Here is a 26,177-nt window from a genome sequence, read left to right on the forward strand (position 1 = left end):
TCTTAACATAATCTTTTAACTATGAGTTTCTTTCAGAAAGCTTCTCTCTGTTATTGCCTAATATATATAAAAAATAATTAATGTAGAAATTAAAAGAAACGATTTATGAAGTATACACTTTATTAGATGAAATGTGTCAAAAAATAACACCATATATATTTATTAATTCTAAATGTAGAATTCTGCATAACTGAAAAATGTAAAATATTTTGTTATGGATAACTTATTCATAACTTATTCATATAGGGAATTTTTAAAATATAGTAGATATGAAATTCTGATTTGTTTTTTTAACTTCAGTTGTAAACAAGTTACAAACTATTCTTAAGATATTCATCAAACAAAAATAGAGCTATAGAATGATCATTTCCAGTTAATAAATTCTTCAAATCATTTATATAGCCGGCCAAATCTCGAACACGATCAGTCTGTGGTTCTATGAATCTCTCTTCAACATAATGAGCAACACCAGCATCGTTTATCTTATCATTCTTTGTAATGTCATGATGTATATTCAAGGCTTTATTCGCAAGCTCCTTTTGTCTGTCAAGTGCTTTGGCTAAACTGTGAAGTTCATTCAATTCATATGTTACTTTTCGTTCGTAAGTCTAAAAAAAAGATATAAAACATTAACAAATTTTGACATCTTTGTCTCTTTTTATGTTATACAATATATGAATTATAAAGTGCAACAATCAACATACAGGTTCTGTCAAATGTGGTGGTTGATTGAAGTCCATTGTGTCACCTCGTTTGGTAACATATTTGATTATGTTAATTGCATCCTCCCACAATTCATCAGAAAATTTACGATATAATTTCTTAAATCCATGACGTTGATCTTCATAATTTCCAAAATAACTAGACATTAGCAAAAATTCGAAGCTGACTCTTATATTAGCATTTGCATATGATTGAAGATCAATCAGAGGATGTCTTTCAATATGTCCATATTTTGCATTACAGTTTAACATTGATTTTCCATCTAAAAATTTAAATGTTAATATATTTATAAGCACAAAGAAATTTCAATAGAGGTATAAGTCTTTAAAATATTAAATATTTCTGTATCACCTTTTGGTATTGGGTCACATACTGCTAGTGAATCATCATAGCATGTATCTTCAGCAGCAGCAACTGCCAGAAGAATGGATAATATTCCAAAGAACAACATGTTTTCTGCAATTTTAAATAATAAATAAAATATTGAATATTTGTGCTATTTAAATATAAGGGATCAAGTATCTAATATTATTTTAATTTATCTAAAATTGTTAAAATCCATTTTTATTTCTAATATCAGTTTATTAAGGAATTATAATCTTAATAATTTTAATAACTTCAAAGTACATTACAAATGCGTGATTAATGATAACGACGTTAAATTTTAAATAGTATGTGTAACTAATTTCACACTTATAAGAATATGCTAAATTAATAACTGAAAAGCGATAATAAAGATGTACGATAGCCCAGTTACGAATAGAATACTGAATATGGCTTAAGATACAAAACAAATGATGTGGATTCGCACATATAATACGTATATGTCACGCGCCTATAATAAAGAAAGAAAAATTTATATTATCAATAGATATCAAATGCTGTACATCGGTATTTTCGTTATTACATTTACAAATGCGCAGTATCTCATATATCAAATGATAATGAAGTAACATATAATTAAACATTTTTCATTATTGCATTAATTTTATTTTCTATTTATACTATATAAATATTTGTACATTAATAAATGAGATTGAAATTGCCTATATTCACATACCTGATCAAATAATGTGCTTGTACAAAGGAAGGAAACGTGAATACTCTCGCTTCGACGTTCTTCCAACAATGAACGTTGAAGAACCGTATTCGTTGGTAGTTTTCACACAGTCATAGTCAGCTGATAGGTAGGGCGCATGCGTGATAGAAAGGGGATAGAAAATTCCAGTTCGTCCCCGTCGACTACTTACGAATGATACGCATTTGTTGGTCAATTATTAAATAATCTATGATCGTACATCGTGTTTAGTTCACATACGTTCTCTTATCTAGCTTCACTAAAAGCAGCCTTCTATACCAGTGCGTATAAAGGTTGCTCCCGAAAAGTAAAATTACAAGTGCTTTCGCGATTTTTCGAATTCTAGCCTCTGAAGGAATTCAACAATGAAGCTGATTTACATTTTCCTCGTCACTTTTCTTTGCATCAATGGATCGCTAGGAAATAAACTTCAATGTAAGTCTATTATTTATCTTACAATGTTTGTTTTGAATACTCTTTTAACATTTTTGTGTAAAAACATCGATTAAGGTTAGCATGGTATTTCCTAACAGATTCCATTGTGATTTCTTATCCTCTCCATTTTTAAGTCCGTATTGTCCTTGGACAAACTGTTTTTTATTTCCTAAAAAGATGCTAAACATACAGGTATGGTATATTTACTAATTTTGATATGTTTCAATTAGCACCTAATAATACAGCGAAATAATATATGTATATAATTATAATCTGTTCGTGTCGTAATGCAACAACTTAATGCGTATATGTATTCCTCGTAAACAACTTCTTTTCCTTAAAACGTAACATATGTAAGGAAGATATATTGTACATTATTTTCTCTAATTCGTGTTTTATTTGATGTAAAATTTCAATGTGTTTCAAATAACAATATTAAAAGTTAAACAATATTAGCTTTAAATATTAGTGTTCTAAAATTATAAACATTATCAATTACCTCTATATTCTATGTTTTAATACATTAATTTTCATGTAATATTATTTTTCTGTTATTTTGAAAGAACATAATTTTACATATTGCAATGCGTTTAGACAATCAATATCATTGTTAATATTTAAGGTTCTCAACATTATCGTATATAAGAGATTATTCCCTAGACTCTAGACCATCTATATATATATTGTCAATAAAATGTTGAGAATGTTAAATATTGACAATAATATTGATCCTCTGAACACTCCTTTATATTCTTCACCTGACTTTTGAACATTTTAGGTAACTGAACTTATTTGTCATGAATATGATTTCATAGCTCACATTGTGTCATTATTCGTATGTATAAACATTGCCAGAAATATATATTAGATATTGTGAAAATGATTATGATCCAATGCCTATAATATAAATTTTTTAATTTCCTCGTTCATTGGATTATTTATCATGTTACATGTACTTTCACTGTATATTTGTGTTCTTTGAAATAAATATGTATTTCAGATAATTTAACATTATTTTTATGTATAAAATTTATATATTTTGTATGTTTTATATCTTATATATTTTATATTATACTCTTTATATTCTTAATATTTTTTTAACCTAATTAAAAGTTATTTCTTTATATGAATGAACAAAGATAAAATATTTCAATGTACATCATTATTGAAAATCCATGATCAATATTACTGTTGTACATATAACTAAAAAGAAAATTATTCTATATTAGGTGCAAAATACATTAATAAAATAATATAACAATTAGAGCCAGTAATTATACTATAATAAAACTAAATTTGACTTTATAAGTTCTATATATCCTTCACTATTATGTTATATTTTATGTATTTATTTGTAATAATTTGTCTTGAAAATTAATTGTCTTTTTGTATTAAAAAGATATTTGATACATAATTTTCTAAGCTTCAGAACAAGCTAATAGACTTTCATGATTCTAGACTGTTAATTAGTAAGCATTATCGACTATCTTATTTATACAATGATAACACTTGATAAGCTTTACGTGACAATGTAAACGTATTGATTACTTGTTCTAAAGTCCACATTCAATATAAATGTGTACTGTACATTGTTCTGAGAAGTCAGATAATTTAATCTAACCAACCTACTTTACATCATTGACTTCATTTTATAATATCACAAACTGGTTTTTGTTTCAGCCTTAAATAAAAGCTTTTAGCATTTATTCCAATTTTATGATAATTATTTTTTATACTAGTTTCGTTTTTATCTACTATAGTATATTTGTTGTATATATTAATACATCAGAATACATGTATTGTATCAGAAAAAATTAAAAATAATATTCAAAGTTAGACACTAACAAAATAATGGCAATTGAAGTAATTTGTAGCTAACTATATATCTTTATACTTATAAAAGATATGAGAATATAATCTTATCTTAAGTGTATACAAGATTTCATTAGATTTGATAAATTACATGTGATCATTACTTTATTATCTATTTATGATTTCAATAAGTAATATATCTACAGTATTGTGAAATGTTACAATAGTATTTCAGCATATTTTGTAAAAAATGTTATATATAGTTTTTTAAATATCGTTTATTACTTTTAGCTGTTTTTATTTCTTTATGTATCATTTAAAATTTTAATAAAATATATATTATGTATTTTTATCATTAATAAATACTTAATTAATACTTGTAGGTACATCCAGATCTGTATTTGATATACCAAAGAATTGGACGCAAATGGCTAATTCATGCACGAATGAATTGAAAGCTCAAGTGAATACTGAGATTAACGCTGCTATGACTTATCTTGCAATGGTAATTGCATTTTTTCATTGTTTTACAATGTATTTTGTTGAGAAATATTATATTTATACATTCTTCTTTATTTTAGGGTGCTCATTTTGCTCGTGATACAGTTAATCGTCCAGGATTTAGCAAGTTTTTCTTTGATTCTGCCAGTGAAGAAAGAGAACATGCAATAAAAATTATTGAATATCTGTTAATGCGTGGTCACTTAACAGACGATGTTAGCAAACTCTTGGACATCAGTTCGGTGTGCATTTAGAACTATTTTATTATAAATATAATTTTATTTTAATTTATGTTTTATAATGTACAATTTAATCATATAATTAAAAATATACAAATATTGTTTTTAGCTGGGACCATTGCGCGAGACCTGGAGTAACGGTATTGAAGCTCTAAAAAACGCTCTTGAATTAGAAACTGACGTTACAAAAAAGATTCGCAATATTATCAAACACTGTGAAAAGCCAAAAGACAGCAACTTCAATGACTATCATGTAAGTTATATTGCAGAAAAAATGCATGTGATTACAATCTTAAGTTTATTTCATTGTTCCAAATTGATTAATTTCAGTTGGTGGACTACCTCACTGGAGAATTTCTAACTGAACAATACAAAGGTCAACGTGATCTTGCAGGAAAAATTTCAACTTTGGGCAAAATGATAGCAACAAATGGAGTATTAGGAGAATTCCTATTTGATAAGAAACTTTTGAATAATGAAGTTTAATTTGTACTTGAAATAACAAAAATTTTACTCTAACATTGCATATGAAATTATGGCCATATTTAGAATGAACTATGTATATTAGGTGTAAACGATAGAGTCCGGTTGTAAATTAAAACTTTAAAAAGAAACACCCATTGATATAATCGCATCTAGGACCGTACGCATTTTGTACAGGTAATTTAAATGTTGAACTGCGAATGTTATTTGTAAATTACTTTCATTTAAAATCTTTGTAATCAAAACTATATAGCAATAAGTCTCTATTACTTCTTACACAATAACAATAATGTATTAATAAAAGTTAACATGTAATTAAAGATTAAGACATATACTTTTGAAAGGAATAGTTTCAAATTAATATCGTACGGTCTTACAAGAGACTCGATACTTCGGTATTTGAAACGTATAAATTTTAGTTCATCACTAAAATTTATAATTTTACGACTGTGCTATATCGTTTCCACTTACAGTAACTTAGTTTTATTAAATTTTAAGTTAGTATCAAAGATATAAATTGTGTTCTATATAAAATATTTTTCTAAATGTGGTCTGTAATATAGACATACAAGAAACCCTGTTTACAAATGTTTGTTAAACTGTAATAAATATATTACTCTTACCAAATAAATGAATATTTTAAAATTCATACAAAACAATACATATTTTGTCCATTTTTCCTAGTAAAATATAAAATTGCTATTAAAATATAAAAAGTACTTTTATTGTGATAGTTTATACTTTAACCTACAACAACAAATGTTTAATTCTTATAAAGAAGCTATTCTCGTTTATTACAATCGTAATCGTGATGCATAAATACATTAATACATTATTTTAAAAATTTATTTATATTTCCCAAAATATTACATCCGTTTACATTGACACACATGTACATAATGATATATTGTATTTCATATTTTAGTTTAAATTAATGATACTAAAAGTAATATATGAACATTAATTATTAATTTAGTACTAAAATTTGATTTTTATCAAATTTTAGTTATTATTTACTTCCAGACCCATACATCTATTTTACATTCTTAATATTTATATAAATAGGATTTGTGCAAAAATATATATGAAAAATGTAATTTTGTTATGTTTAGTTATTAATATAATTTAATATTAATTTGAAATTATTGAATTTTTTGGTCTTTACAGATCTTATAATACGTAGCGCTGTTAACTATGACTCTCACTTCTTAATAGAGTTGAATATCTTGTAATTTATTTTCTATACATGATGGAATATTCTGGCCAATGAGAATAAAGTGTGGAAATTCGTTATTTTGAAATAGAATTGAAGATACAACGTTTGTAAGAGAATTTGTATTTCTTGCTTTAAACGTAAGTGTTTTAGTTATTGTTATTAATTTCTTAATATAGTTATTTAAAATCTGGACATTGTTTCTTTTATTATGTAAAATATTTTTAAAATATCAATTCATTGTAACCTTATAAATAATACATTGTACTTTATTCTTTAAATATTGTTTATAAAATTTTTATGCGAAATATGTGTATATTTTACAGAGTTTTAATTTTTTTATTAACATATAATGAATCTTTGTATAATTTTATAATTTTTAATTCTTGCATTATGTAATAAATTAATTGTTTATTAAAAGACTTCTATTTGTTAATGCTTTATACTATTTTCAATCATAGGTTATATTTAAGCAATGCTGAAGGATAAGAGATCTAAGTCTCAAACACAAAAGGCAATTTCTCAAGTTGAAAATAATCTTAAACAGTTAAAGATATCAAAAGTAAGTTCTGTATTGACTGAGAATACATCAAGAAATACAGAAAATTTAAATAGTACAAACAGTCAATGCAATACTTATTTGGCAAATATCAAACAAATTAAAGAAAAGAGCTCTAAAAAGTCAACAGAATTGATGCCGCCACCTAAATTACCTATATCTTCTAACACGATAGCATATATATCAAATATAACTGATGATGACAAGGAAAATAAAACTGAAAAAAATAGAGACATTGAGAAGAATGTAGAACAAAGCAATACAAATAAAAAGAGTCAAAGTGAAAAGAAATGGGTTTTAACTGATTTTGATATTGGACGACCATTGGGAAAAGGAAAATTTGGAAATGTTTATCTAGCTAGAGAGAAGAAATCAAAATTCATCATTGCTATGAAAGTATTATTTAAAGCACAAATACAGAAAGCTGATGTGGAACATCAAGTTAGGAGGGAAATAGAAATTCAAACACATTTAAGGTAAAAAATTTTAATATTTATAGTAAAAAGAAAATATTGACTGTTATCATAAAAACTTCAATATCTTAAAATTTATTTAAATTTAAAATTACATTTGATTGTTCCATCAACTTTTGCTACAATATAAATAATATCTTTTATAAGATGAATTAGAGTAAATGTACCATTCTTATTTTTCGTATAGGCATCCAAATATCTTAAAAATGTATGGATATTTTCATGATGATAAAAGGGTATATTTAATTTTGGAATATGCCCCAAATGGAGAATTATTTAAAGAATTGAATGCACAACCAGAGAAACGTTTTGATGAAATTAGAACAGCAACATATGTATCTCAATTAGCTGATGCTTTAAAATATTGTCATAGTAAAAAGGTGATACATCGTGATATCAAGCCTGAAAATTTATTACTTGGTATAAAGGGTGAATTAAAAATGGCAGATTTTGGATGGTCTGTCCATGCACCCTCATCTAGGAGAAATACTTTATGTGGTACTTTAGATTATTTACCACCAGAAATGGTTGTTGGAAAAACACATGATCATACTGTAGACTTATGGGGACTTGGTGTGCTTTGTTATGAATGTTTAGTTGGTAAACCTCCTTTTTTAGCTGAAACTTATGATGAAACATATATAAAAATTAAGAAAGCTCAATATAAATTTCCAAACTTTATTAGTGAAGGTGCGAAAAATTTAATATCTAAGGTGAGCTGTTATTTTATGTTTGTAAAATAAAAAAGTGCATTATTAAACTAAATAATTAAATTAAATAATTAAAAAGTTTGACTATATGAAAATAATAAGCGATAACTTTTCATTTTTTTATTCTAGCTATTAGTAGTTGACGCAAATCATAGATTACCTTTAGAAGATGTTTTAAGACATCCTTGGATTGTGCAAAATCGAACAACAGAACCACATGTACCACAATGAAGTTGTTAAGTTAATAAGTTTTATATTTTGCCTTATAAAACAGTTATATTTCATTAAAAAATATTTTTCAGCAAGAAATCTATTTTAGATATTTTTTTATATTATTCCTAATATTGTTATTTTATACGTAAATTAAAGTATTATATAATTTGAAACAGTATACTACATGTTTTTTAAGACGTATATTCTATTACGTTTATTTCAGTTTTCTTAAGTCGAATTTACATTGTTATGTTTATTAACATCGTTGTTGAACACTGCTTGCATCTTTGCTTTCTTCCGCGGGTGAAATAAGGATGAAAGGTGTTCATCCACTGTGTACTTCTAAAGTGAAACAGTGTAAATTTGGCTTTAATTTTTGGAATTTAGCTTATTATATCTATATCAGACTGAAAAACAAGTGATATTATAACAATGAATTATAAGTAATAAATTGGAATAAAAAATATAATGTATAAGAAAATTATGTATATATTAAGTATTTTAATATTATTGGAATATTTGTAGGTAGTAAATTTACATAAATGTCTTTCATAAATACAATGTGTTTTTATGTATACACATATTGTGTATATTAAGAAATAAAATCACAATTAGTTATTTTTGTAGGCAAATAAATGAAATAAGTAATTATAAAAAACTTTATTTATTGACAAAAAATGAATCATAAATTTTTTTTTAATAATTTTTGTATACATAGTAAGCTTAATTCTTTTTTATTGAACTAAATAAAATTATTTTCATTATTCAAAAATATATCGAACATAAATTTGATTTGTTTTATAAAAATGTCATTAACATTTTCATATTGCATATATTCTACACTTAAAAAATAAAGAACATCGTCAGTTTTTATTTTAAAACAGTAAATTAAGATCTAATATATTACATTTACATCTTTGATTGACAGAGATGGACACTAGAATGCCTCAACTACAAAAATGAGGCTAAGGCATACAATATGTATTTTTTGCGTGAAATTCACTGTCATCTGCTTAAAAGTACTTTGTAATGGAAGATTTTTTACATGTTTATTTCAGATTTATTTTTATTTCACGTTTCCATAGGTTCCATGACTACATCTACTATAGGTGTATCTGTTGGAGTTTCCATAGGTGTATCATCGGATTTCTTTTTAATTGAATACAATTTTTTTAATTTTTCATAGTGTTTGATATCCTATAAGTTATACATGTATTGTTGTTATGCAATTAATCTATATTTATAAAAATGAATGTTTATTTTTTATTAATGAAACAAATGTGTTTACCTTCTCTTGTACGGATGGTCTTATTTTATCAAATGCAACTACGAAATGTCGCATAGAGATTTCTGGTTGTCCTGAATAATGCATATCCATTAATTCTCTTAATGCTTCTATTCCAGCTTCTCTGATTAAAGCTGCTAAGTCGGCTCCAGTATAACCATCACATTTACTATTATATCCTATTTCTTCAAGATTTACATCTGCAGCTAATTTTGGTTTGGTTGCATTCTATAAATATACGTTTATTTCTAAAGAGAACAAATTTGTTTAAAATGTTTTTTGAAAACAAAAACGTTACCTTTGTTAGTGCTCTTAAGATGTCAACACGATCTGCTGAGGTAGGCAAATCAACATATAAAATCTTATCTAATCTTCCTGGTCTTAATACTGCTGGATCTATAATATCAGGACGATTGCTCGCAGCCATTAAAAATACTCCTTGTCGTCCTTCTACTCCATCCATTTCAGTCAACATTTGATTTACAACACGTGAAGTAGCAGAATTGTCACCTTCTGATCGTCTGGGACACAATGCGTCCAATTCGTCAAAAAATATAACGCACGGAGCAGAATTTCTAGCTCTAATAAAACACTGTCGAACTGCTTTTTCACTTTCACCGACATACTGAAATAATAAAAATAAAATATTTAATAATTGCATCTTATAATATTTATTATAATCATCTAAATTATTACCATATTTAAAAGCTCTGGTCCTTTAACAGAAATAAAATTAATACCAGCTTCATTTGCAATAGCTTTAGCTAGTAATGTTTTTCCACAACCAGGTGGACCACATAATAATACTCCAGTTGGTGCTGTTAATCCTAGCGCTATAAAGTGTTCGGAATGTCGAATTGGAGCCTAGAATATTAAACAAAAAAAAATATTTTATATCTTTTAAATGTGTATCAAATTATTCCAATATTTTTAATTAAGCCAATATAAATATACTTACAAGTATAGCCATTTGCAATTCTTCTCTAATATCTCGTAACGAACCGACATCATCCCATGTAACATCAGGTACTGTTGCAAAACCTTCTCTTTTGGCTGATGGCTGAATTATATGAACAGCAGTTTCAAAGTCATTGTGTTCAATATATAAATTTGATAGTCTTTCTGAAGGAATTGGCGGATCATTACGCAACCAAGTAAGTAACCCTGTTAAATCTGGAGATTTGGAATTTTCTTGTATTACATCCATTTCCAAAGTTGCTTGATGATTCTCTGCATTACTCGTTTTATTTAACTTAGAAACATTATTTTGATTTGAGGTAGATGGTTCAATGGTTACTTCTTCGACTAAATTACTAGAATTTTCAAAACTTTCAGTTTTTTTCTCAATAACAGTACTATCTTCTGGAATTTCTGAAGATTTATTATCTGGAACCGACTTCAAGTCTTCAAGTATTCTAATAAGAATATAAGAACATAGGAAAATATAATTGACCATATTAAATAAATTAATTTTAAAATACTTATTGAATATTTAAACAGTTACCTGTCCATAGCTGCCATAGCTGCTTCTCTAATTAATGCAACTAAATCGGCTCCAACAAAACCTGGTGTAAGTGAAGCTATTGTGGATAAACTAACATTTGGAGCAAGTGCTACCTTTTCTGTGTGTACAGCTAAAATCTTTGCTCTTGCATCTCTATCTGGTATACCCAGACACACTTCGTGATCAAATCGGCCAGCTCTCCTTAATGCAGGGTCCAATGAATCAGGTCGATTTGTTGCTCCAAGTACTAATACCCTAGTACCATTTTCTTTCAAACTGAGTTCTGTCCAATAACATATTTTCTACTTGAGAAATTATTTTAAAATTAATGTAATTTACTGTAGTTTAACTATAATAGTAAATTACCATCCAAACATGATAACAGTTGTGCAACAATTCTTCTCTCCATTTCTCTTTGAGCTGTGGCTCTATGTGGTGCTACAGCATCTATTTCGTCTAAAAAAATTACACAAGGTGCTATTGTAAGTGCCTGTTCAAATAATTCTCGAATTCTTGCTTCGCTTTCGCCTGATACTCCTGCTACCAATTCAGGTGCTGCTACTTTCAATAATGGTATATCTAACTCCTAGTTTTCAAAAATATTAAATAAATAGTCAAATAAAACCAATTATTGACACTAGACCAACTATTGACACTAAAATAGTATCTTACTCCTGCAATAGCATACGCTAATAAAGTCTTTCCACATCCAGGTGGACCATGAAGTAAAAATCCTCTTGGTGGAGATATACCAAGTTGCTTAAAGATTTCTGGATGTTTCATATGTGCAAGTAATTTACATACAGTTTTTAAAGCTTTATCATTTCCTCCTATGTCAGCAAATGTGACTTTGGATTCAGAAATTGGTATCCCTTTGACTTTTTTTATGAACATGAATTGACTACTATCACCCTCTTTATCGCGTTGTCGCTTCTTTGAAGATTCTACCGTTGTGTTTGAGGTTGTTGTAGTAGCTGCTGTGCTCACTGTAGTAGTTTGTTGTATTTCTTTACTAGGCTATAAAAAGTAAATGAGGTAATGTCTCTGGTATAACATTATTTTGGCATAATAGGCTTCATGTATCAGTACTATTATTTCAATGTAGATTTCATATTAAATTATATTTGAAGTAGATGATATTTAACAATAATAAGTTTAAGAAATGTAACTCTATTAAAGAAAGCTTTAAATTTACTGTTGTTTGTTGTTCGACTTCTTTAGCATGCACAGCTTTTTCTGTACCCGAAGATGGACCTGGTTTCTGTTGATCTTTCTCCACAATCTCGGGTTCATTTATTTTATTTGAATTTGATTCTACTTTGCTTACATCATCATCACTACTAATATCTATAAGTTCCTTATCACTGGAATTTCCATTCTGTTTGTTTTGTGATTTTTTATACATTTTTAAGAGCATTCCATCTAACATAGTATTTTGGGGATCTGACTAAAACCAATATATTTCTTTCAAAATTTACTATATCATATTTAAATATTATATCTATATATACCTCGACATCAACTTCTTCCTCTTCATCTTCATCATCATAAGCAGGCCATTGGCGAGAACAATATTTCTTTGCAAACATTTCTGTAAGTTCATCATATGCTTTACGCACTAATATCCTGAAGGGACCTCGCTTTTTAATACGGTAATCTCTATACTTCTTTTGTAAAGCATCTGCCATTTCATTAACATCAATATAGACTTTATTTTCATTTTCATGCATATACTAAAACAATAAAAAAATTAATTATTCAGAAGTACTAAAGTATAAAGTAGAAGATGTACTAACATATTATCTTAAAACAATTAGAATTAATGACTATATTAAGTAATTTTCCACAAAATTAAAAATATTGAAAGACATAAAGATGTTCAAAGTGTGAAATAAAATACAATTTTATTTAAAAAAGCGACATTATATACAAGTATTTAACTAGTTTGTATAAAATTATTTATATGTATTACACAGTTATTGCATATTATATTTTAAGGTTCAATGCATAAATTTACCACGTAAACTGCATAATATAAAAAGTGTTGATTTTAGACACTTGTTAAATTAAAAATTCTAAAAGTTATAAAATAATTCAATCACCGTTTGTACACGTGATATTAGTAATTGATCCCGCAAGTATTTATGAGAAGAATCAATTTTATGTTTATTATTCATAGTTTTTGATTTATAATCTCCACTAGATCCTTGTAATGGAATAATATCAATCGAAGGATTCAATTTTCCAACCTTCTGCATTTTTCTAATGTCAGGCGTCATGAACACTGTTGCAGAAATTAAATGATCACTAAAGTTTTATTTTTACTTCCTTATATGTTCCAACACGTGTTATCATGTACGTATCAACATTCTTTAAACACAAGTGCGTCTTCGATTTTAGGAAACTTCAATACTTTAACTATAACCAACTATAACGAAAAGAAAAAGAAAAGAGTACATCGGTAAAGCGGGAACAATTTCCCTAGTAAATTATTTCACAAAGCTAGAAATAAAAAAGAATAATATATAGAGTGGAATGTATTCAAAGTCAAAGATCATTTCAAACTATAATTACACTATGAAAAATTATATTATATAGTTTATTAATCTATAGAACATATTTTATAACAAAAACTTTCAGCATTTGTTGATAATATATATTTTACTATTTTTATATATTTTTCGCAATTACTTGTAAAAGAAATTTGAACTTAATCAAAGGAATGAATACGAGTCGTATAGCTGCATTATCAAAGGTGAATAGAGAGATCGCCGATGCAATGTTAAAAAAAACAGCTGGAAGATCCATACTAGAAATAAGGCCCTCTATCTGCAAACGGTCGAACTATATGCATATTTCGCTTGCACGGCGAAAAATATACATTCATATCACCGACCAATGAAAGTTAAGGACGAAAAAAACATAAAAATTGCTTAAAAGTTTAATTAAATATTAGAAGTACATTGCTTTTTTTGTATAGATTACAGAAAAGCCACCTTGGGAGTAGAAACAACAATCAGGATGTCACAAGCACCCAACAGGAACCAACAGCAACTAGCCGTAACGATCTTCGTGGAAATGATTATATGTTACGATAAAAAATGAAATTATTTATTGCAAATAAAATGTATAATAAAATAAAACAAACTAAAATAAAATAGAATGAAATAAAATATAATATAATGTGACGGATCGGTATCAACAGGACGCCGACAGGTCGAGGCATCAACGCGACGCAGCAGGACGCGACCAGGACTTGCGCTTTGTATCAAAGCATTTCTTTAATAAAGTGCTCACGACTTATAGACTGTAATAGTGATATTTGAACAGATCCATCCTCTACAATAATATAATATAATATAATATAGTGTAAAATATATTTAGAAAGGTTTTCAATAAATCAGAATAGTTTAACGGCGTATTACAGTCTTGTTATTTATCCTTTCTACTATTCAATACTATATACCAAATTATATTCTCTTGATACAAAATCGAGACTGACGAAAATCTTTTTCGAAAACTCGAAAATTTCAACTTTAAAAAAATTCCTGGAATATGACGTAATTTCCAAGAATTAGCGAAATTGTGCCACCTTTTATGCTATTATGTTTCCCTGATACAAAATTGTTCTTTCGATCGACAAATTTTTTTTGACGACAGAATTTCTCAGAAAATGACGTCGTTTTCACCAATTTCAAAAGGTTTCAAATATTTCTTATGCTATCTTATCCTCTTAATACTTACCAGTTTTCTCGAACCTTTTCGTCATTTTCTACGACTTATTTCTTGAACTTATAGAAATTGGAAAGGATTTGAGGATTGTGATTGTTGAAAAGATTTCAAGCAATTAAAACCATTTGCTTATTTGCAAAATAAGATTATTGTAGTTATTCAATTTGCAAATTTACAATAATTGTACAATTTTACAATGTTTATAATTTTCTGTATAATAATTTATGTAATTGTGCAGTTTTACAAAAACTTGATTTCGTTGCTCAATCAATAGAGCTAAAACAACTTCTCGTGCGAAAATAATGATCGGAAAGTCATAAAAGTCGTGGTACAACGTAGCGTTTTGCCGTTCGTTTTCGAATCGACACTAAGCGTTTGTTTTCGGTCAACTTTGTACAGCCCACGTGGTACAAAATCAAACGCACATTTCCCCTCTCGCTGAGCACACATACATTTCTCCTACCAAAAGAAGAAACCAGTGTATAGTTCGGCCATTCAACCGCTAGAGGCGGTAATTCGTGAAATGTACCTTTGGAACTGGTAGAATACATATCAGTATTGAGAATGTTTTCAGTATTTTGTGAAAGCTTTGTAATCTTACCGTATACCGTAATACTTTTCAATTAGTTGATGGCACACCATCATGGCGATGGGTTTTGGTTGCGTCTTTGATTTACAGTTAAGAAATTTGTAGTGATGGTCTGAATCGCATATTTTTTATAATTGTTATTAACATCTGCAAAATCTTTTATTACTACTTTATTTCAAGTATATTTATATGAATTACAAACTTCATAATGGTAAAGTTAACAGAAGAAATGGTCGTGGCTCGGACGCGAATGTCTGACTTCTCTGCCGTAAAAAAACTTAATTGTTGGTAAGTGTTTATAACGATATTACCCTTCTCAAATGAGTTGTTATTTATTCTACTACTATGTAATTGATTTTATGTGTAATTATATTAAAATGACATGTTCACTGTAGTACATGCTTATTTTTTAAGGAGTTCCAGTAGTACGATTTATAGTTGTTTTATGTTCTTATTGGAAAATAGATTACTCCAATAATTATAAATATTTTAGGTTTTGTTATATTTAATAGAATGAAAACATTTCTTAATAATGATAAAAATATAAGAAAGTGCAATTTAATATTTATGTTTAAAATTGCATAATTTAATTGACTAAAATAAATACAAATTAATAAAGTTATTATACATGCTTGTATTTAATTTATAATGTTAAACAATTAGTAAACTATTTCGAGTTGTCTTTTGTGGAATAATTTTTTTTTTTTAAAATATTTATAAATATATAATATACAGCTAAATATTTACATAAATTAATTTATTTATATTGTTAATATAGGGGTACAGAATTGACTGATGTAAGCATTTTGAGGAAAATGAAAAATGTGGAAGTACTGTCATTAAGGTAAATAATTAAGATCATAATCTTGAGATTTATATACACACACACACACACGCACGCACACACACACACACACACACACACACACACACACACATAAATTGTGTAGAAATTATTACTTGAAAATTGTTTTATAAGAAGAGTTCATAATAGTAATGATCTCACTTATTCATAATTTTTAATGCATTCTCTAATGCATTCCTACTATGGAGAGGTTTATATAAACCTCAAGATCATAGGCACAACCTACTACCTCAGAAGTTGTTCTACCCACATATTTTGAATTCATTGTAATATATTTCAATATCCTTGAAGAAAAATAAAACTAATTTGATATAAATACTGGCACATAATGTTTTTTATAATGTATATTAAGAATGACATCAATATTAAAAATTCTATTAGTAATATAATAGATTTTATTTAAATTAATTTAAATGAAATGGAATTTAGTGAAATAACAGCATTTATTACACATCTAATATATAAAATATACAGAATAGAATGTATATATATAAGAATAAAAAAAAATAAATATATAAGAATATAATATATAATCTCATTTACTTAGGTGGTTACACCCACCTTTCTATATGAAACATTTTACCTTAGTGATCCTATGTATTTTAAGCATGTAACTTTCTATGTTCATGTAACCTTATATTACAATTGGGTTTATATATTTTGATTTTATTTTGAAATCCATTTTTATAATTGTTAGCAAAGCTAAGTAATTGTAATATGGCATTAAAAATATAATAAACTTTAATATAAACATAAATAACATGTAACATATTCATATTAATACTATATTATATTTTAAAATCTTTTTCATTTGTTTATAGTGTTAACCATATCAACACCCTTGCTGATTTTCAATACTGTTTAAGTCTTCAAGAATTATTTGTTAGAAATAATAATATTGAAGATTTGAATGAAGTTTGTTATCTTCAAGGTTTACCAAATTTAAGAAATTTATGGCTTGGTGAAAATCCTTGTGCTGAGAAAGAAGGGTATTGTGTATGGCAATTAAAAGATTTATTAATTATCTGAGTAGGTTAGTTAAGTAATTTATTTATTTCTAGTTATCGGTTAGCAGTTTTAAAAGCTTTACCAAATCTACAAAAGCTCGATGATGAAATAGTATCACCTGAGGAAGTGCAAACTGCATTAACAAGAGGTCGTGTTTTAGTCCATCCTCTTGACATGTATGCTTCTCCGCCACAATCAGATGCAGTTAGTCCAGAGGTAAAACTATTTATAAAAAGAGGCCTTCTTCACACTATATTTGTATAAATCATTTTTTATTACTTTGCTATATATAATGTCTTCATTGAAACTTTGGTTTTATTAATGATATATGTTGTGCAAATATTATTAACTAAATCTACCATTAAATTTTAATCTATTTTTTTGTTTAATCCTATCATAATGATTTCATAAAAATAGAATGTTATGATATGTTAATACGTTTTTAACAAAGTCTTAACATTTGAATAACATTTACACAATTAGGATATTACTACTGAGTATATTGAAGAAACTGAAGTGATTCGACATCGAAGATATAGTTCCTCAAGTGATCAGGTAATATAAAATTCAAGCTGTATCAATTATTTTTATAATAATTTCATTTATAATAATTTTATAAACCTTTTATGATAATTTTGTTACAAAAATTATGCATTATATTATGTTCTCATTATGCTATGACATATATAAATATGCATACATTTATTTAATGTGCAGGTATAATTTGTTATAAGACTTATAAAACTACTTGTTCACAGAGAAGTTTTGAAGAAACACAACATGCTCAAGAAGAGTACCATGATCCAGATCATAGAAATGCAAATTATAATGCATCACCATCACATCATTATTCTCAAAATAATCAGTATACGTATGAGGTAAGTCAATTGTATGTTTATTTTGCATGTAAAAGGATTTATACTAATATGTTTATATGTGTAGTGAAAATATGAAAGAAAATAATTATTCTATATATTAAAGTTCTCAATAAATTGATTTTATTTTAGTACTAAACTTAGAAATATAATTAATTCTCCATCTTAGTAACATTGTTGAGCAATATATCTAAATTAATATTTAACGAATAAGCATGATTTTATTATTGCTCCTTTTGTCTGCAATCATATACTGACAGCAACAGAATGGACAGTCAAAGAATCAAAGCAAAGATGACACTATACGTACAGAGTCGCGCAACATCAGTGAAAACGTGGCCACTAACACTATTGAAATGATCAAGGTACATCCTATAGATTGCACAATGTTTGTGCAAAGTAGTAATTTACTTCTAGTGTTACCTTGATAGTTCTAGTGTTCATTAGTTAAACTTATGCGTTACTTACAATTTATCACTTAGTGATATTGTTAATTTTAAATGGTTTTCCTTAATTAATAAACAATATCAATCAAGTATAATATATTTTGTATATTTAATCATATGCAATATATACTTGTCTTTCTAATATTTCTATTTGTATTAATATGAAGAATAATTTCAAAAACAGAAATCATTTGTGATTTTAAAAAAAAGACCATAAATTTTATTATGTTTTGTGATGACATTTAAACATTTTTGTATTTGGTACTAACTTTTACAGTAGCTTTAATTTACAGAAATAGTTTAGATTCCAGTTTAAGATAAGTAGTTATAATGAATGGTTCACTGAAGCATTGGACCATCCAATTATCAATTTTATTAACAAATACAAACTAATCATTAACTTAAATTAATTTTATAATATTCTATAAATCTTAGAAATATTAGATATAAATACACTACAAATACTTTTTGAATTATAATTATTTTTAGGAATACGATGACCGACCAGCAATTTCTAGACATAATGGAGATTATGATGACAGAAGATCTTATGCAGAATATAGTAATAATGATACACCACAACGAACATACGCACCAACATCTCCAAGGACACAATACTCTACAAATGAAATTATAGATGAAAGACGCGCAGATAGAAATAGTTATGACTACGATAATAGACTGAAATCTGAATATAAAGAACATCATGACCATAGAATTAAAGATTATGAAGAGCAACATCAACCATCATCTCAACCTAGACGAATGGCAGTTCATCATAATGTAGAGAGGGTTAGAATTAAAAATTAATGTTAATTTGAAACATGTTGACTCTCTTTCTAGCTAAAATAATGAACAGAATAGAATTTTTCAATATTACAGGAAGATTTAAACCAAGTGCATGGATGGGTAAGACATTCAGATAAGGAGAAGTGTAGATCACAGTTTCACTATCACAGGAGGCCTGTTACAAGAGTATGTTTCATGTGTTTTTATACAAATCTAGAAATATGGAACAGAAATAACAAAATATTGTGATTTTAGAATTCCAACATTTTATCAGCTGTTTTATGCTTAGTTAAAGAGCTTGACTATCCGAGTTTGGAAGTGGTAGAAATGGCAGTTAGAAATCGAATGGATGAATTAGAAGAATGATGTTTCTGACGCCGTCCCCAAAATACTCAGGGGACGGTTACCTTCTCTCATATGGGTAGTGTTTCTTCAATTCCAAGTCCTGAATTTTCGGATTCTCTTGATAGTATGGTAATTCCTTGCCAGTGTATTGATAACGATGCAAACTGTAATCTTGATCATCCTACATATGATCGGCATTCGATCGATGATAATGCTGATAAACAAAAAGTTCGTCGTAATGGTTATGTGGAAACTTGTTCAATGCGAAGTCCCAAAAATATATCTGTTAACACAAATTCAAAATATTTTGGAAATAATCAGAATGCATATAAACTTAGGGACTCTGTACCAGATAATTTAATGTCAGTAGTTGGTAACTGTGAAGAAAGGAAAACCAATGATGTTAGAAGAGTGGCAAGTAGTGACAGCATCCCCCGCAGTAACTTTAATGGTTTAGCTCTAAGTCCAGGATGCAGGGTTTTGAGTCAGGATTGTGTAAGAAGATCAAAAAGTCCCGATGTTAGAAATACAATTGTCCCTCTTCGCTACATTCAGTCAGCAAAAGGTACTTGGACATATAATTTGTAAGTTAAATTGCAAATAACATTAATACTCTCTCGAAATAATAATAACTTCTCTTAGAAATATATTTCGAGAAATTCCTAAATACTATTAAGATAATCATTGCATAATTAAAAAGAAATGGCATAATTGTGTCCAATTTCTGAAGAGAATATATATATATATATATATAAATATAAAATTAGAAACAATTGTGATATTTCTCCAAGGAGTAAAAAATAAAATTTTATCTCAATTATTTGGATGTAATATACAATGTATGAGTATACTCCAGATGACACGTTTATGTACTTTAAGTGAATAATGCAGAAATGAGAAATAATGAATTTTGCATTGTTTAGAATAAATTTAATATTTTATTGCATTAATAAGGTATCGAATGCAATGTCTTTTAACGTTACATTAATTTCGGTATAATGTTATTTATAATTTTCACAAATATAAATAGAGTTGTGTTTTTAAACAGCCAAACATAGCTTTTTATAGCAGTTTGTTTAAAATATTGCAGAACTGTTACATATTTTCAAAGAATTTCTATAAATTACGACGTGATACAATGTACTTAAATTACAATTTGTATATAAAGCATATAATCAAAGATGAATTTATGTCGAATTAGACATTTAAAAACAAAATATTAGATAATTTTAAGTTAAGCAAGACATTCTACTTATGTTTAATACCTCTAAAAATTGAATCTTTGCAATATACAATAATTTATAAAAGAAAAAGTAACATAATTGCATATACACTTATACAAGATATTTGCAAATTTTTGAGCAGTAACCGTGATAATTTTTTAAATGTTATTATGTACCACAGAAGACCATAACAAAACTTTATGTACTGCTGTAGTTTCTTTACTTTCATTATTGTTTCTATTGACAAATTTATGTGTGCGTTAATAGAATATAAATGCAATAAAAATTTTATTGATATTAATTGAATTGTAAGCAGAATTATATTTATGATATAAGTAGCATAATGTGAAAATAAGATATATGGAGATTGATTCTGTGCAACAACACATACTACAGATTAATATTAGACTGATAAATATGTATAGCATATTTTTTGGAATGAAGTCTTCATATGTTATAAGTGGATAAACGATATAAAAACTGAAATAACAGGGCTACTAAATTCTTTCTACAATGTAAACCGTTCCAAGTAACTAAACCAATTTCGAACTTAGATTTAAGATATTTTATAAAAATGCGGAACAAAATATTTTTTGTTATATATAACCGTCCACTTATATTATTTTATAAATAATTAATGTTATTGTTAATTAGTATTGTTAAAAGAATGATTATTATAATTAGTTGCCTGATATCTGTTAAGTGCAAAAAGCAGATGTTAAATGTTCTTTTCTTTTTTAACTTAAAACATGTTTTGAGACGAATTATATATAATAAAACCAACAGTTATAACACACGTCTTTTATTACTGTCAAACTTTTAGACTGGAAAGAAAAAGTTAACATTGTTACTTAGTAATTCATTATTCGATAAATATTAAGTTTTTTTTAAGAGAACCAGTTATTTATTATAACAAATTTTCTTAATCAATATATACAGTTATAATTGACTAATGTTTGACTAAATTTTAACTAAAATACTAATGTTTTACAAAATAAATTAGTTACGAAGGTAACTATGTATTGATTTTCGCAAAATCATTTTTTCATTTAGTTATTAAATGGATTGAAATATACAATTTGATATTGATTGAAATATACAAAGCAAAATGCAATGTACTTACTTCTAAAAGGATAATTGTTCACAACTATAAAATAGAAAATATCGCGGTCTCATTTAAATACATTACGTCGATTAATTTTATGTACATTTCTGTCGCTAAGACGACGCTATCCGTAAACTACGTGTAAGTACTAAAACCATAAAAGTACTCTATTTTTGAAAGTGGAAGTGAAAGTAGGAAAAAATGTCATTATATGCAACACCAATACTTTATTTAAACATGGGAGGTGAAATGTTATATGTTTTGCGACAAAGATTGAAGGCACAAAGGATAAGTGTTGATAAAATTATACAAGGCTAGTTTAATACTATACAAAAGAGTATACATTGTATGCTGCTAATTTATATTAAATAATTGTGTATTTTTTTATATATTTTGATTAATTTTAAAATGTCTTTTTCTATTTATATACAGTGTTAGACGAGGTAACTGCTGCTTTACTTAATCCTAAAATGCTGTCTTCTGTATTTGAGGAAAAATCTTTGACTAAGATATCTCTTTTACGACCTACTTTAGAATGTGTTGTATTATCATCAATAATGAAACTTGATAAAAGTAGTATGAATAAACTGTTCGATCTAATGATCATGATGGTTAAATATCAGTTAACTGCAGCTACTGGTCCTGTAGAAATTGTATTGTTAACATTAAACCATACAGATGCAATGCGTGACATGGTTAGCAATCCAAATGCTCAACAATGTATTGGATTAGTACACCAAATGGTAACCGACGTAAGCATTTTACTCATTGATTAAATTATTGATATGATTATCATTATCATTATTATTGATTATGTTGAATTTCTAAAAACGATTTACTGATAATTCTAGTTTTATGGTACATTAACTTTTGAAGAAGTTTGGAATGCCAGAAATGATTGTTTGAAAGAATTAGAGTATTATTCCGTGAAAGTATCTATACTTCTTAGACTTGGATTACAAAATGATGATGGTAGCTTTAATTCAATCTACCATAAATACAATGAAAAATATAAAGAAAATAAAACTCGCCTTTCTAGTACAAGATTATGTGATATAGATTTGAAAACTTACTGTGATGGTTCTTTTAATCTTTTTGGTGAACGAGGTACAATACTGGGCAAAAATATGTAAGTGTCAAATATGAAATTACCAAATTTTTCAAAGATAGAAACATATAAGAAGCATATTATACAGGTATTCGATGTTGTATGGCATATCAAAACTAACTTCTGAACAAGAAAATCATAATTACGTTAAAGAATGTGGTACAAAAGCAGAACTTGGTATGTTAGCTGTTCAACTGGGAACTGAAGAAACTTTGTACAAACGACCTTTTACTTTGAATTTATTTTCAACTGAAGATAATGATAATACAAATATAGAATGCGAGTCCGATTCTAAGGAGGACAGTCAGAATGACGTTACAGTTACAAAATATGAAAAAACGAAATTTAATGAAGATTATAAAACGAAACTTGATATTATACGTACAGATCTTTTTAAAGATGATCATGAAGACATAAAATACAGCATGAATTTGTTAGAACTTTTAGATAAAACAGAATAATATCATTTAGACTTATTTTTTCGATTACGCCATGATAATTAATAAAATAAATAAAAATTTTCTTTAATTTGTTATTTACATTCATATATATAAATATTTCGTCTTGCACAAATTAATTAATACATCTTTTTACATAGAACAGCAATATTCCAGTTTGTGTAATATATAAAAAATCGTATTTTTATAAACATTTTATATTATGAATTATAATTAACATTACTCTGCATTAAAATTTTATTTAAAAGTGCACTACAAAATATGTATCACATAAACATTAAATTAATGTCTCTTGCACAATAATAAATATAATTATTTTTAGTTCATATAAAAGGTACTAAAGATAGAAGAAATGCAATGTTCTCAAAACTAAGTTATAATCTAAAAGAGAGTTTACTTTATAGCTTAGTCATATCCAAAATATATTTCACTCCAGTTCGACCATCAGTATGGAGTGCATTAATAACAGCTTCTTGATACTGACAAAATGGAACTAACTTATGTGGTGGAGCTTTTAATCTCTTATCCTTGAATAATGCTCCTAATTCACTAAACATCTTTTCACGCTCTTTGGAATTCATATTTACCTTTGTCCATGCTGTCATCCAAAATCCTTTTAACGTTATATCCTATTTAATTTTTAAGATTATTAACAAACATTACTTACTTAATTATACTGTACATTACTTTACAAATTTTAATCAATATACCTTAAAAATAAGTGCAGACGTTGGAACTGTTAAAGGTTCTCTGGACATACCACCATAAGTTACCATAATACCTCCATGTGCTAAATGTCTTAGAACTTCTAATGCATTTTGCCCGCATATACAATTAAGAGCTAATTTTGGTGAAGGTAACTTTTTAGTTTTAAAAATCTGAGTTTTCCTTATTTCATCTTCAGTAAGAATTTCATCTGCACCCAAGCTCGTCAAGTAATTCTACACAGTTTTTATTAATCAATGGAAATAAAAATTTAATTTTTTAACTGTTTTTATACCTTTAATTCTTCTATATTAGGTCTGTCCCTTATAACACTAACAGATTTGTAATTCCATATTTTACATAGTTGAATAATCATCTGTCCAACAGCTGAATTCCCACCATTTTGAATTACAGTATCACCAGGTTTTAATTCCACAAAATCTTTAAGCATTCTGTACGCAGTACATGGATTTACATTTAACATACTAGCTTCCACAACGCCAACTTCTTTTGGAACCTAAGATTTTAACATATATCAAATTTTGAGCTATTGTGATAAATATTAGGTTGTCCCAAAATTCTTTTTTGTTTTATAAGAAAATAATAGATGCACAACATTTTTTGTTTTATATTATTTTATTAAATTATATATGATGAATATAAAACAAAAAATGTTGTGCATCTATTATTTCTTTATAAAACAAAAAAGAATTTTGGGACAACCTAATATATACAAACCTTATTACCTGAAAGCAGATTATATACCTTCAGAAGTTCTTCCACAGTATAATTTGCATGCGTCCTCCATGTTCCTAAATGCGTGCCATTTGGTATAACTCTATCTCCAATATTTAAATATTTTACATTAGATCCAATAGCTATTATTTCACCAACTCCTTCATTCCCTGGAATAGCTGGTAAAGGCGGTTTACTTGGATATTTACCCTGTATTGTATTTATGTCTGCTGGATTAACAGGAGCTAACAACCATTTGACAGAAACCTTTATTAACAATAAATAACTTTTTATTAAAATGCATCAAAAAAAAAAGTTAAAAATCATTTTAACTGAATTACCTGATTATTTTCTGGTTGATTAATAGATTGTGTTGTAACGTGTAAAACATCTACAGGTTCTCCATATTCTTTATAAAATAAAGATTTTACAGAATCTGTTTTAACACTAGCAGTCATTTTACGAAACGACATAAAATTTGTAACAATTGATCGTGATAACGGTGAAACTAAGCTTCTCATGTATATGACCATTTTAGTGTTCTATATGATACCTAATGATATTTATTCAAATGTTTTATTTTTGAATTATTCTTTTAAATAATGTCAATAACAATTGAGAGATGATGCAGTGGATTATTATAATCAGCTATAAACATATGTCTACCTAGATACATTAATATAGGATTTTAATTTACATATATAATATATTATTATAAGCGTTACATGTGTTAAAACAAATTTATTCAGTTTAATTATTAATTGAATGATTAATTATCGTTTATATTTATCAATTTATTAACAAAATTTCTGGGTATTGTTGTTTTGTTATTGTTATATATTTATATATATTTTAAAAATAATATTTGGATTATTTAGATACAAAGAGCTTATATAGTTTGAATAATTTTCAGCACTTATTTGACATATTTTTGTTAAATGTTCCTGTTTTGTGATTATAAAGTCA

General features: G+C 26.9%; 7 protein-coding genes across 13 annotated transcripts; 4 read left to right on the forward strand and 3 right to left on the reverse strand.

The window, feature by feature from the left end:
* Window positions 1–102: 102 nt before the first annotated feature.
* Fer2LCH (ferritin 2 light chain) lies at window positions 103–1,930 on the reverse strand. The gene is made up of 4 exons (XM_033348410.2): window positions 1,784–1,930; window positions 1,075–1,179; window positions 705–985; window positions 103–608 (listed from the first exon to the last, which is right to left on the reverse strand). The coding sequence occupies exons 2-4, from the start codon at window positions 1,172–1,174 to the stop codon at window positions 312–314; spliced, it is 678 nt and encodes a 225-aa protein (XP_033204301.1). The 5' UTR covers window positions 1,175–1,179; window positions 1,784–1,930; the 3' UTR covers window positions 103–311.
* A 57-nt stretch (window positions 1,931–1,987) lies between these two features.
* Window positions 1,988–5,930, forward strand: Fer1HCH (ferritin 1 heavy chain). The gene is made up of 5 exons (XM_033348411.2): window positions 1,988–2,236; window positions 4,432–4,553; window positions 4,630–4,791; window positions 4,898–5,041; window positions 5,119–5,930. The coding sequence occupies exons 1-5, from the start codon at window positions 2,167–2,169 to the stop codon at window positions 5,272–5,274; spliced, it is 654 nt and encodes a 217-aa protein (XP_033204302.1). The 5' UTR covers window positions 1,988–2,166; the 3' UTR covers window positions 5,275–5,930.
* A 553-nt stretch (window positions 5,931–6,483) lies between these two features.
* On the forward strand, window positions 6,484–8,969 carry LOC117165003 (aurora kinase C). The gene is made up of 4 exons (XM_033348454.2): window positions 6,484–6,624; window positions 6,946–7,519; window positions 7,704–8,229; window positions 8,356–8,969. The coding sequence occupies exons 2-4, from the start codon at window positions 6,960–6,962 to the stop codon at window positions 8,455–8,457; spliced, it is 1,188 nt and encodes a 395-aa protein (XP_033204345.1). The 5' UTR covers window positions 6,484–6,624; window positions 6,946–6,959; the 3' UTR covers window positions 8,458–8,969.
* Window positions 8,970–9,087: 118 nt separating this feature from the next.
* smid (nuclear valosin-containing protein-like smid) lies at window positions 9,088–13,712 on the reverse strand. Of its 3 annotated transcripts, none has more exons than XM_033348445.2 (11): window positions 13,331–13,712; window positions 12,740–12,961; window positions 12,424–12,675; window positions 11,901–12,245; window positions 11,595–11,814; window positions 11,229–11,511; window positions 10,683–11,139; window positions 10,421–10,588; window positions 10,023–10,349; window positions 9,728–9,952; window positions 9,088–9,636 (listed from the first exon to the last, which is right to left on the reverse strand). In XM_033348445.2, the coding sequence occupies exons 1-11, from the start codon at window positions 13,505–13,507 to the stop codon at window positions 9,511–9,513; spliced, it is 2,802 nt and encodes a 933-aa protein (XP_033204336.1). In that variant the 5' UTR covers window positions 13,508–13,712; the 3' UTR covers window positions 9,088–9,510. The 3 variants fall into 3 exon arrangements, with proteins under 3 accessions (XP_033204336.1, XP_076479120.1, XP_033204337.1); XM_076623005.1 differs by lacking the exon at window positions 13,331–13,712 and adding an exon at window positions 13,246–13,263; XM_033348446.2 differs by lacking the exon at window positions 13,331–13,712 and having other exon boundaries at window positions 12,424–12,671.
* A 1,875-nt stretch (window positions 13,713–15,587) lies between these two features.
* LOC117164981 (uncharacterized) lies at window positions 15,588–21,894 on the forward strand. 4 transcript variants are annotated; one of them, XM_076623062.1, is made up of 10 exons: window positions 15,592–15,837; window positions 16,328–16,393; window positions 17,236–17,403; window positions 17,476–17,638; window positions 17,906–17,977; window positions 18,181–18,300; window positions 18,558–18,662; window positions 19,233–19,535; window positions 19,608–19,718; window positions 19,788–21,894. In XM_076623062.1, the coding sequence occupies exons 1-10, from the start codon at window positions 15,758–15,760 to the stop codon at window positions 19,896–19,898; spliced, it is 1,299 nt and encodes a 432-aa protein (XP_076479177.1). In that variant the 5' UTR covers window positions 15,592–15,757; the 3' UTR covers window positions 19,899–21,894. The 4 variants fall into 4 exon arrangements, with proteins under 4 accessions (XP_076479178.1, XP_076479177.1, XP_033204316.1 ...); XM_033348425.2 differs by having other exon boundaries at window positions 15,597–15,837; window positions 19,626–19,718; XM_076623063.1 differs by lacking the exon at window positions 17,906–17,977 and having other exon boundaries at window positions 15,588–15,837.
* Window positions 21,895–22,134: 240 nt separating this feature from the next.
* On the forward strand, window positions 22,135–24,403 carry OSCP1 (Organic solute carrier partner 1). Of its 2 annotated transcripts, none has more exons than XM_076623065.1 (4): window positions 22,135–22,551; window positions 22,638–22,957; window positions 23,057–23,334; window positions 23,402–24,403. In XM_076623065.1, the coding sequence occupies exons 2-4, from the start codon at window positions 22,676–22,678 to the stop codon at window positions 23,772–23,774; spliced, it is 933 nt and encodes a 310-aa protein (XP_076479180.1). In that variant the 5' UTR covers window positions 22,135–22,551; window positions 22,638–22,675; the 3' UTR covers window positions 23,775–24,403. The 2 variants fall into 2 exon arrangements, with proteins under 2 accessions (XP_076479180.1, XP_033204323.1); XM_033348432.2 differs by having other exon boundaries at window positions 22,136–22,518.
* LOC117164982 (enoyl-[acyl-carrier-protein] reductase, mitochondrial) lies at window positions 23,979–26,013 on the reverse strand. The gene is made up of 5 exons (XM_033348430.2): window positions 25,553–26,013; window positions 25,242–25,478; window positions 24,772–24,993; window positions 24,482–24,712; window positions 23,979–24,400 (listed from the first exon to the last, which is right to left on the reverse strand). Exons 1-5 carry the CDS (start codon window positions 25,742–25,744, stop codon window positions 24,170–24,172), a joined length of 1,113 nt encoding a protein of 370 aa, XP_033204321.1. The 5' UTR covers window positions 25,745–26,013; the 3' UTR covers window positions 23,979–24,169.
* Window positions 26,014–26,177: the final 164 nt, after the last annotated feature.

This window comes from Bombus vancouverensis, chromosome 12, assembly GCF_051014615.1.
Source record: "Bombus vancouverensis nearcticus chromosome 12, iyBomVanc1_principal, whole genome shotgun sequence".
NCBI lineage: Eukaryota > Metazoa > Arthropoda > Insecta > Hymenoptera > Apidae > Bombus > Bombus vancouverensis.

What these genes read in the sequence shown, in the direction of transcription:
- OSCP1 (XM_033348432.2), top strand. Translation starts at nt 22,407, where the DNA reads ATGTCATTATATGCAACACCAATACTTTATTTAAACATGGGAGGTGAA. An exon ending in TACACCAAATGGTAACCGAC is followed by an intron (nt 22,958 to 23,056) that starts GTAAGCATTTTA and finishes TGATAATTCTAG; the next exon opens with TTTTATGGTACATTAACTTT. An exon ending in ACAATACTGGGCAAAAATAT is followed by an intron (nt 23,335 to 23,401) that starts GTAAGTGTCAAA and finishes CATATTATACAG; the next exon opens with GTATTCGATGTTGTATGGCA.
- Fer1HCH (XM_033348411.2), top strand. Translation starts at nt 2,167, where the DNA reads ATGAAGCTGATTTACATTTTCCTCGTCACTTTTCTTTGCATCAATGGA. An exon ending in CTATGACTTATCTTGCAATG is followed by an intron (nt 4,554 to 4,629) that starts GTAATTGCATTT and finishes TCTTTATTTTAG; the next exon opens with GGTGCTCATTTTGCTCGTGA. An exon ending in GCAACTTCAATGACTATCAT is followed by an intron (nt 5,042 to 5,118) that starts GTAAGTTATATT and finishes GATTAATTTCAG; the next exon opens with TTGGTGGACTACCTCACTGG.
- smid (XM_033348445.2), bottom strand. Translation starts at nt 13,507, where the DNA reads ATGACGCCTGACATTAGAAAAATGCAGAAGGTTGGAAAATTGAATCCT. An exon ending in AGGAAGAAGTTGATGTCGAG is followed by an intron (nt 12,676 to 12,739) that starts GTATATATAGAT and finishes TATTGGTTTTAG; the next exon opens with TCAGATCCCCAAAATACTAT. An exon ending in GACCATCCGTACAAGAGAAG is followed by an intron (nt 9,637 to 9,727) that starts GTAAACACATTT and finishes TATAACTTATAG; the next exon opens with GATATCAAACACTATGAAAA.
- LOC117165003 (XM_033348454.2), top strand. Translation starts at nt 6,960, where the DNA reads ATGCTGAAGGATAAGAGATCTAAGTCTCAAACACAAAAGGCAATTTCT. An exon ending in GAAATTCAAACACATTTAAG is followed by an intron (nt 7,520 to 7,703) that starts GTAAAAAATTTT and finishes TTTTTCGTATAG; the next exon opens with GCATCCAAATATCTTAAAAA. An exon ending in CGAAAAATTTAATATCTAAG is followed by an intron (nt 8,230 to 8,355) that starts GTGAGCTGTTAT and finishes TTTTTATTCTAG; the next exon opens with CTATTAGTAGTTGACGCAAA.
- LOC117164982 (XM_033348430.2), bottom strand. Translation starts at nt 25,744, where the DNA reads ATGGTCATATACATGAGAAGCTTAGTTTCACCGTTATCACGATCAATT. An exon ending in ATCAACCAGAAAATAATCAG is followed by an intron (nt 25,479 to 25,552) that starts GTAATTCAGTTA and finishes TTGTTAATAAAG; the next exon opens with GTTTCTGTCAAATGGTTGTT. An exon ending in CTAATATAGAAGAATTAAAG is followed by an intron (nt 24,713 to 24,771) that starts GTATAAAAACAG and finishes AAAACTGTGTAG; the next exon opens with AATTACTTGACGAGCTTGGG.
- LOC117164981 (XM_076623062.1), top strand. Translation starts at nt 15,758, where the DNA reads ATGGTAAAGTTAACAGAAGAAATGGTCGTGGCTCGGACGCGAATGTCT. An exon ending in ATAGTTCCTCAAGTGATCAG is followed by an intron (nt 17,978 to 18,180) that starts GTAATATAAAAT and finishes ACTTGTTCACAG; the next exon opens with AGAAGTTTTGAAGAAACACA. An exon ending in TTCATCATAATGTAGAGAGG is followed by an intron (nt 19,536 to 19,607) that starts GTTAGAATTAAA and finishes TGAACAGAATAG; the next exon opens with AATTTTTCAATATTACAGGA.
- Fer2LCH (XM_033348410.2), bottom strand. Translation starts at nt 1,174, where the DNA reads ATGTTGTTCTTTGGAATATTATCCATTCTTCTGGCAGTTGCTGCTGCT. An exon ending in ATGTGACCCAATACCAAAAG is followed by an intron (nt 986 to 1,074) that starts GTGATACAGAAA and finishes TTAAATTTTTAG; the next exon opens with ATGGAAAATCAATGTTAAAC. An exon ending in CACCACATTTGACAGAACCT is followed by an intron (nt 609 to 704) that starts GTATGTTGATTG and finishes TCTTTTTTTTAG; the next exon opens with ACTTACGAACGAAAAGTAAC.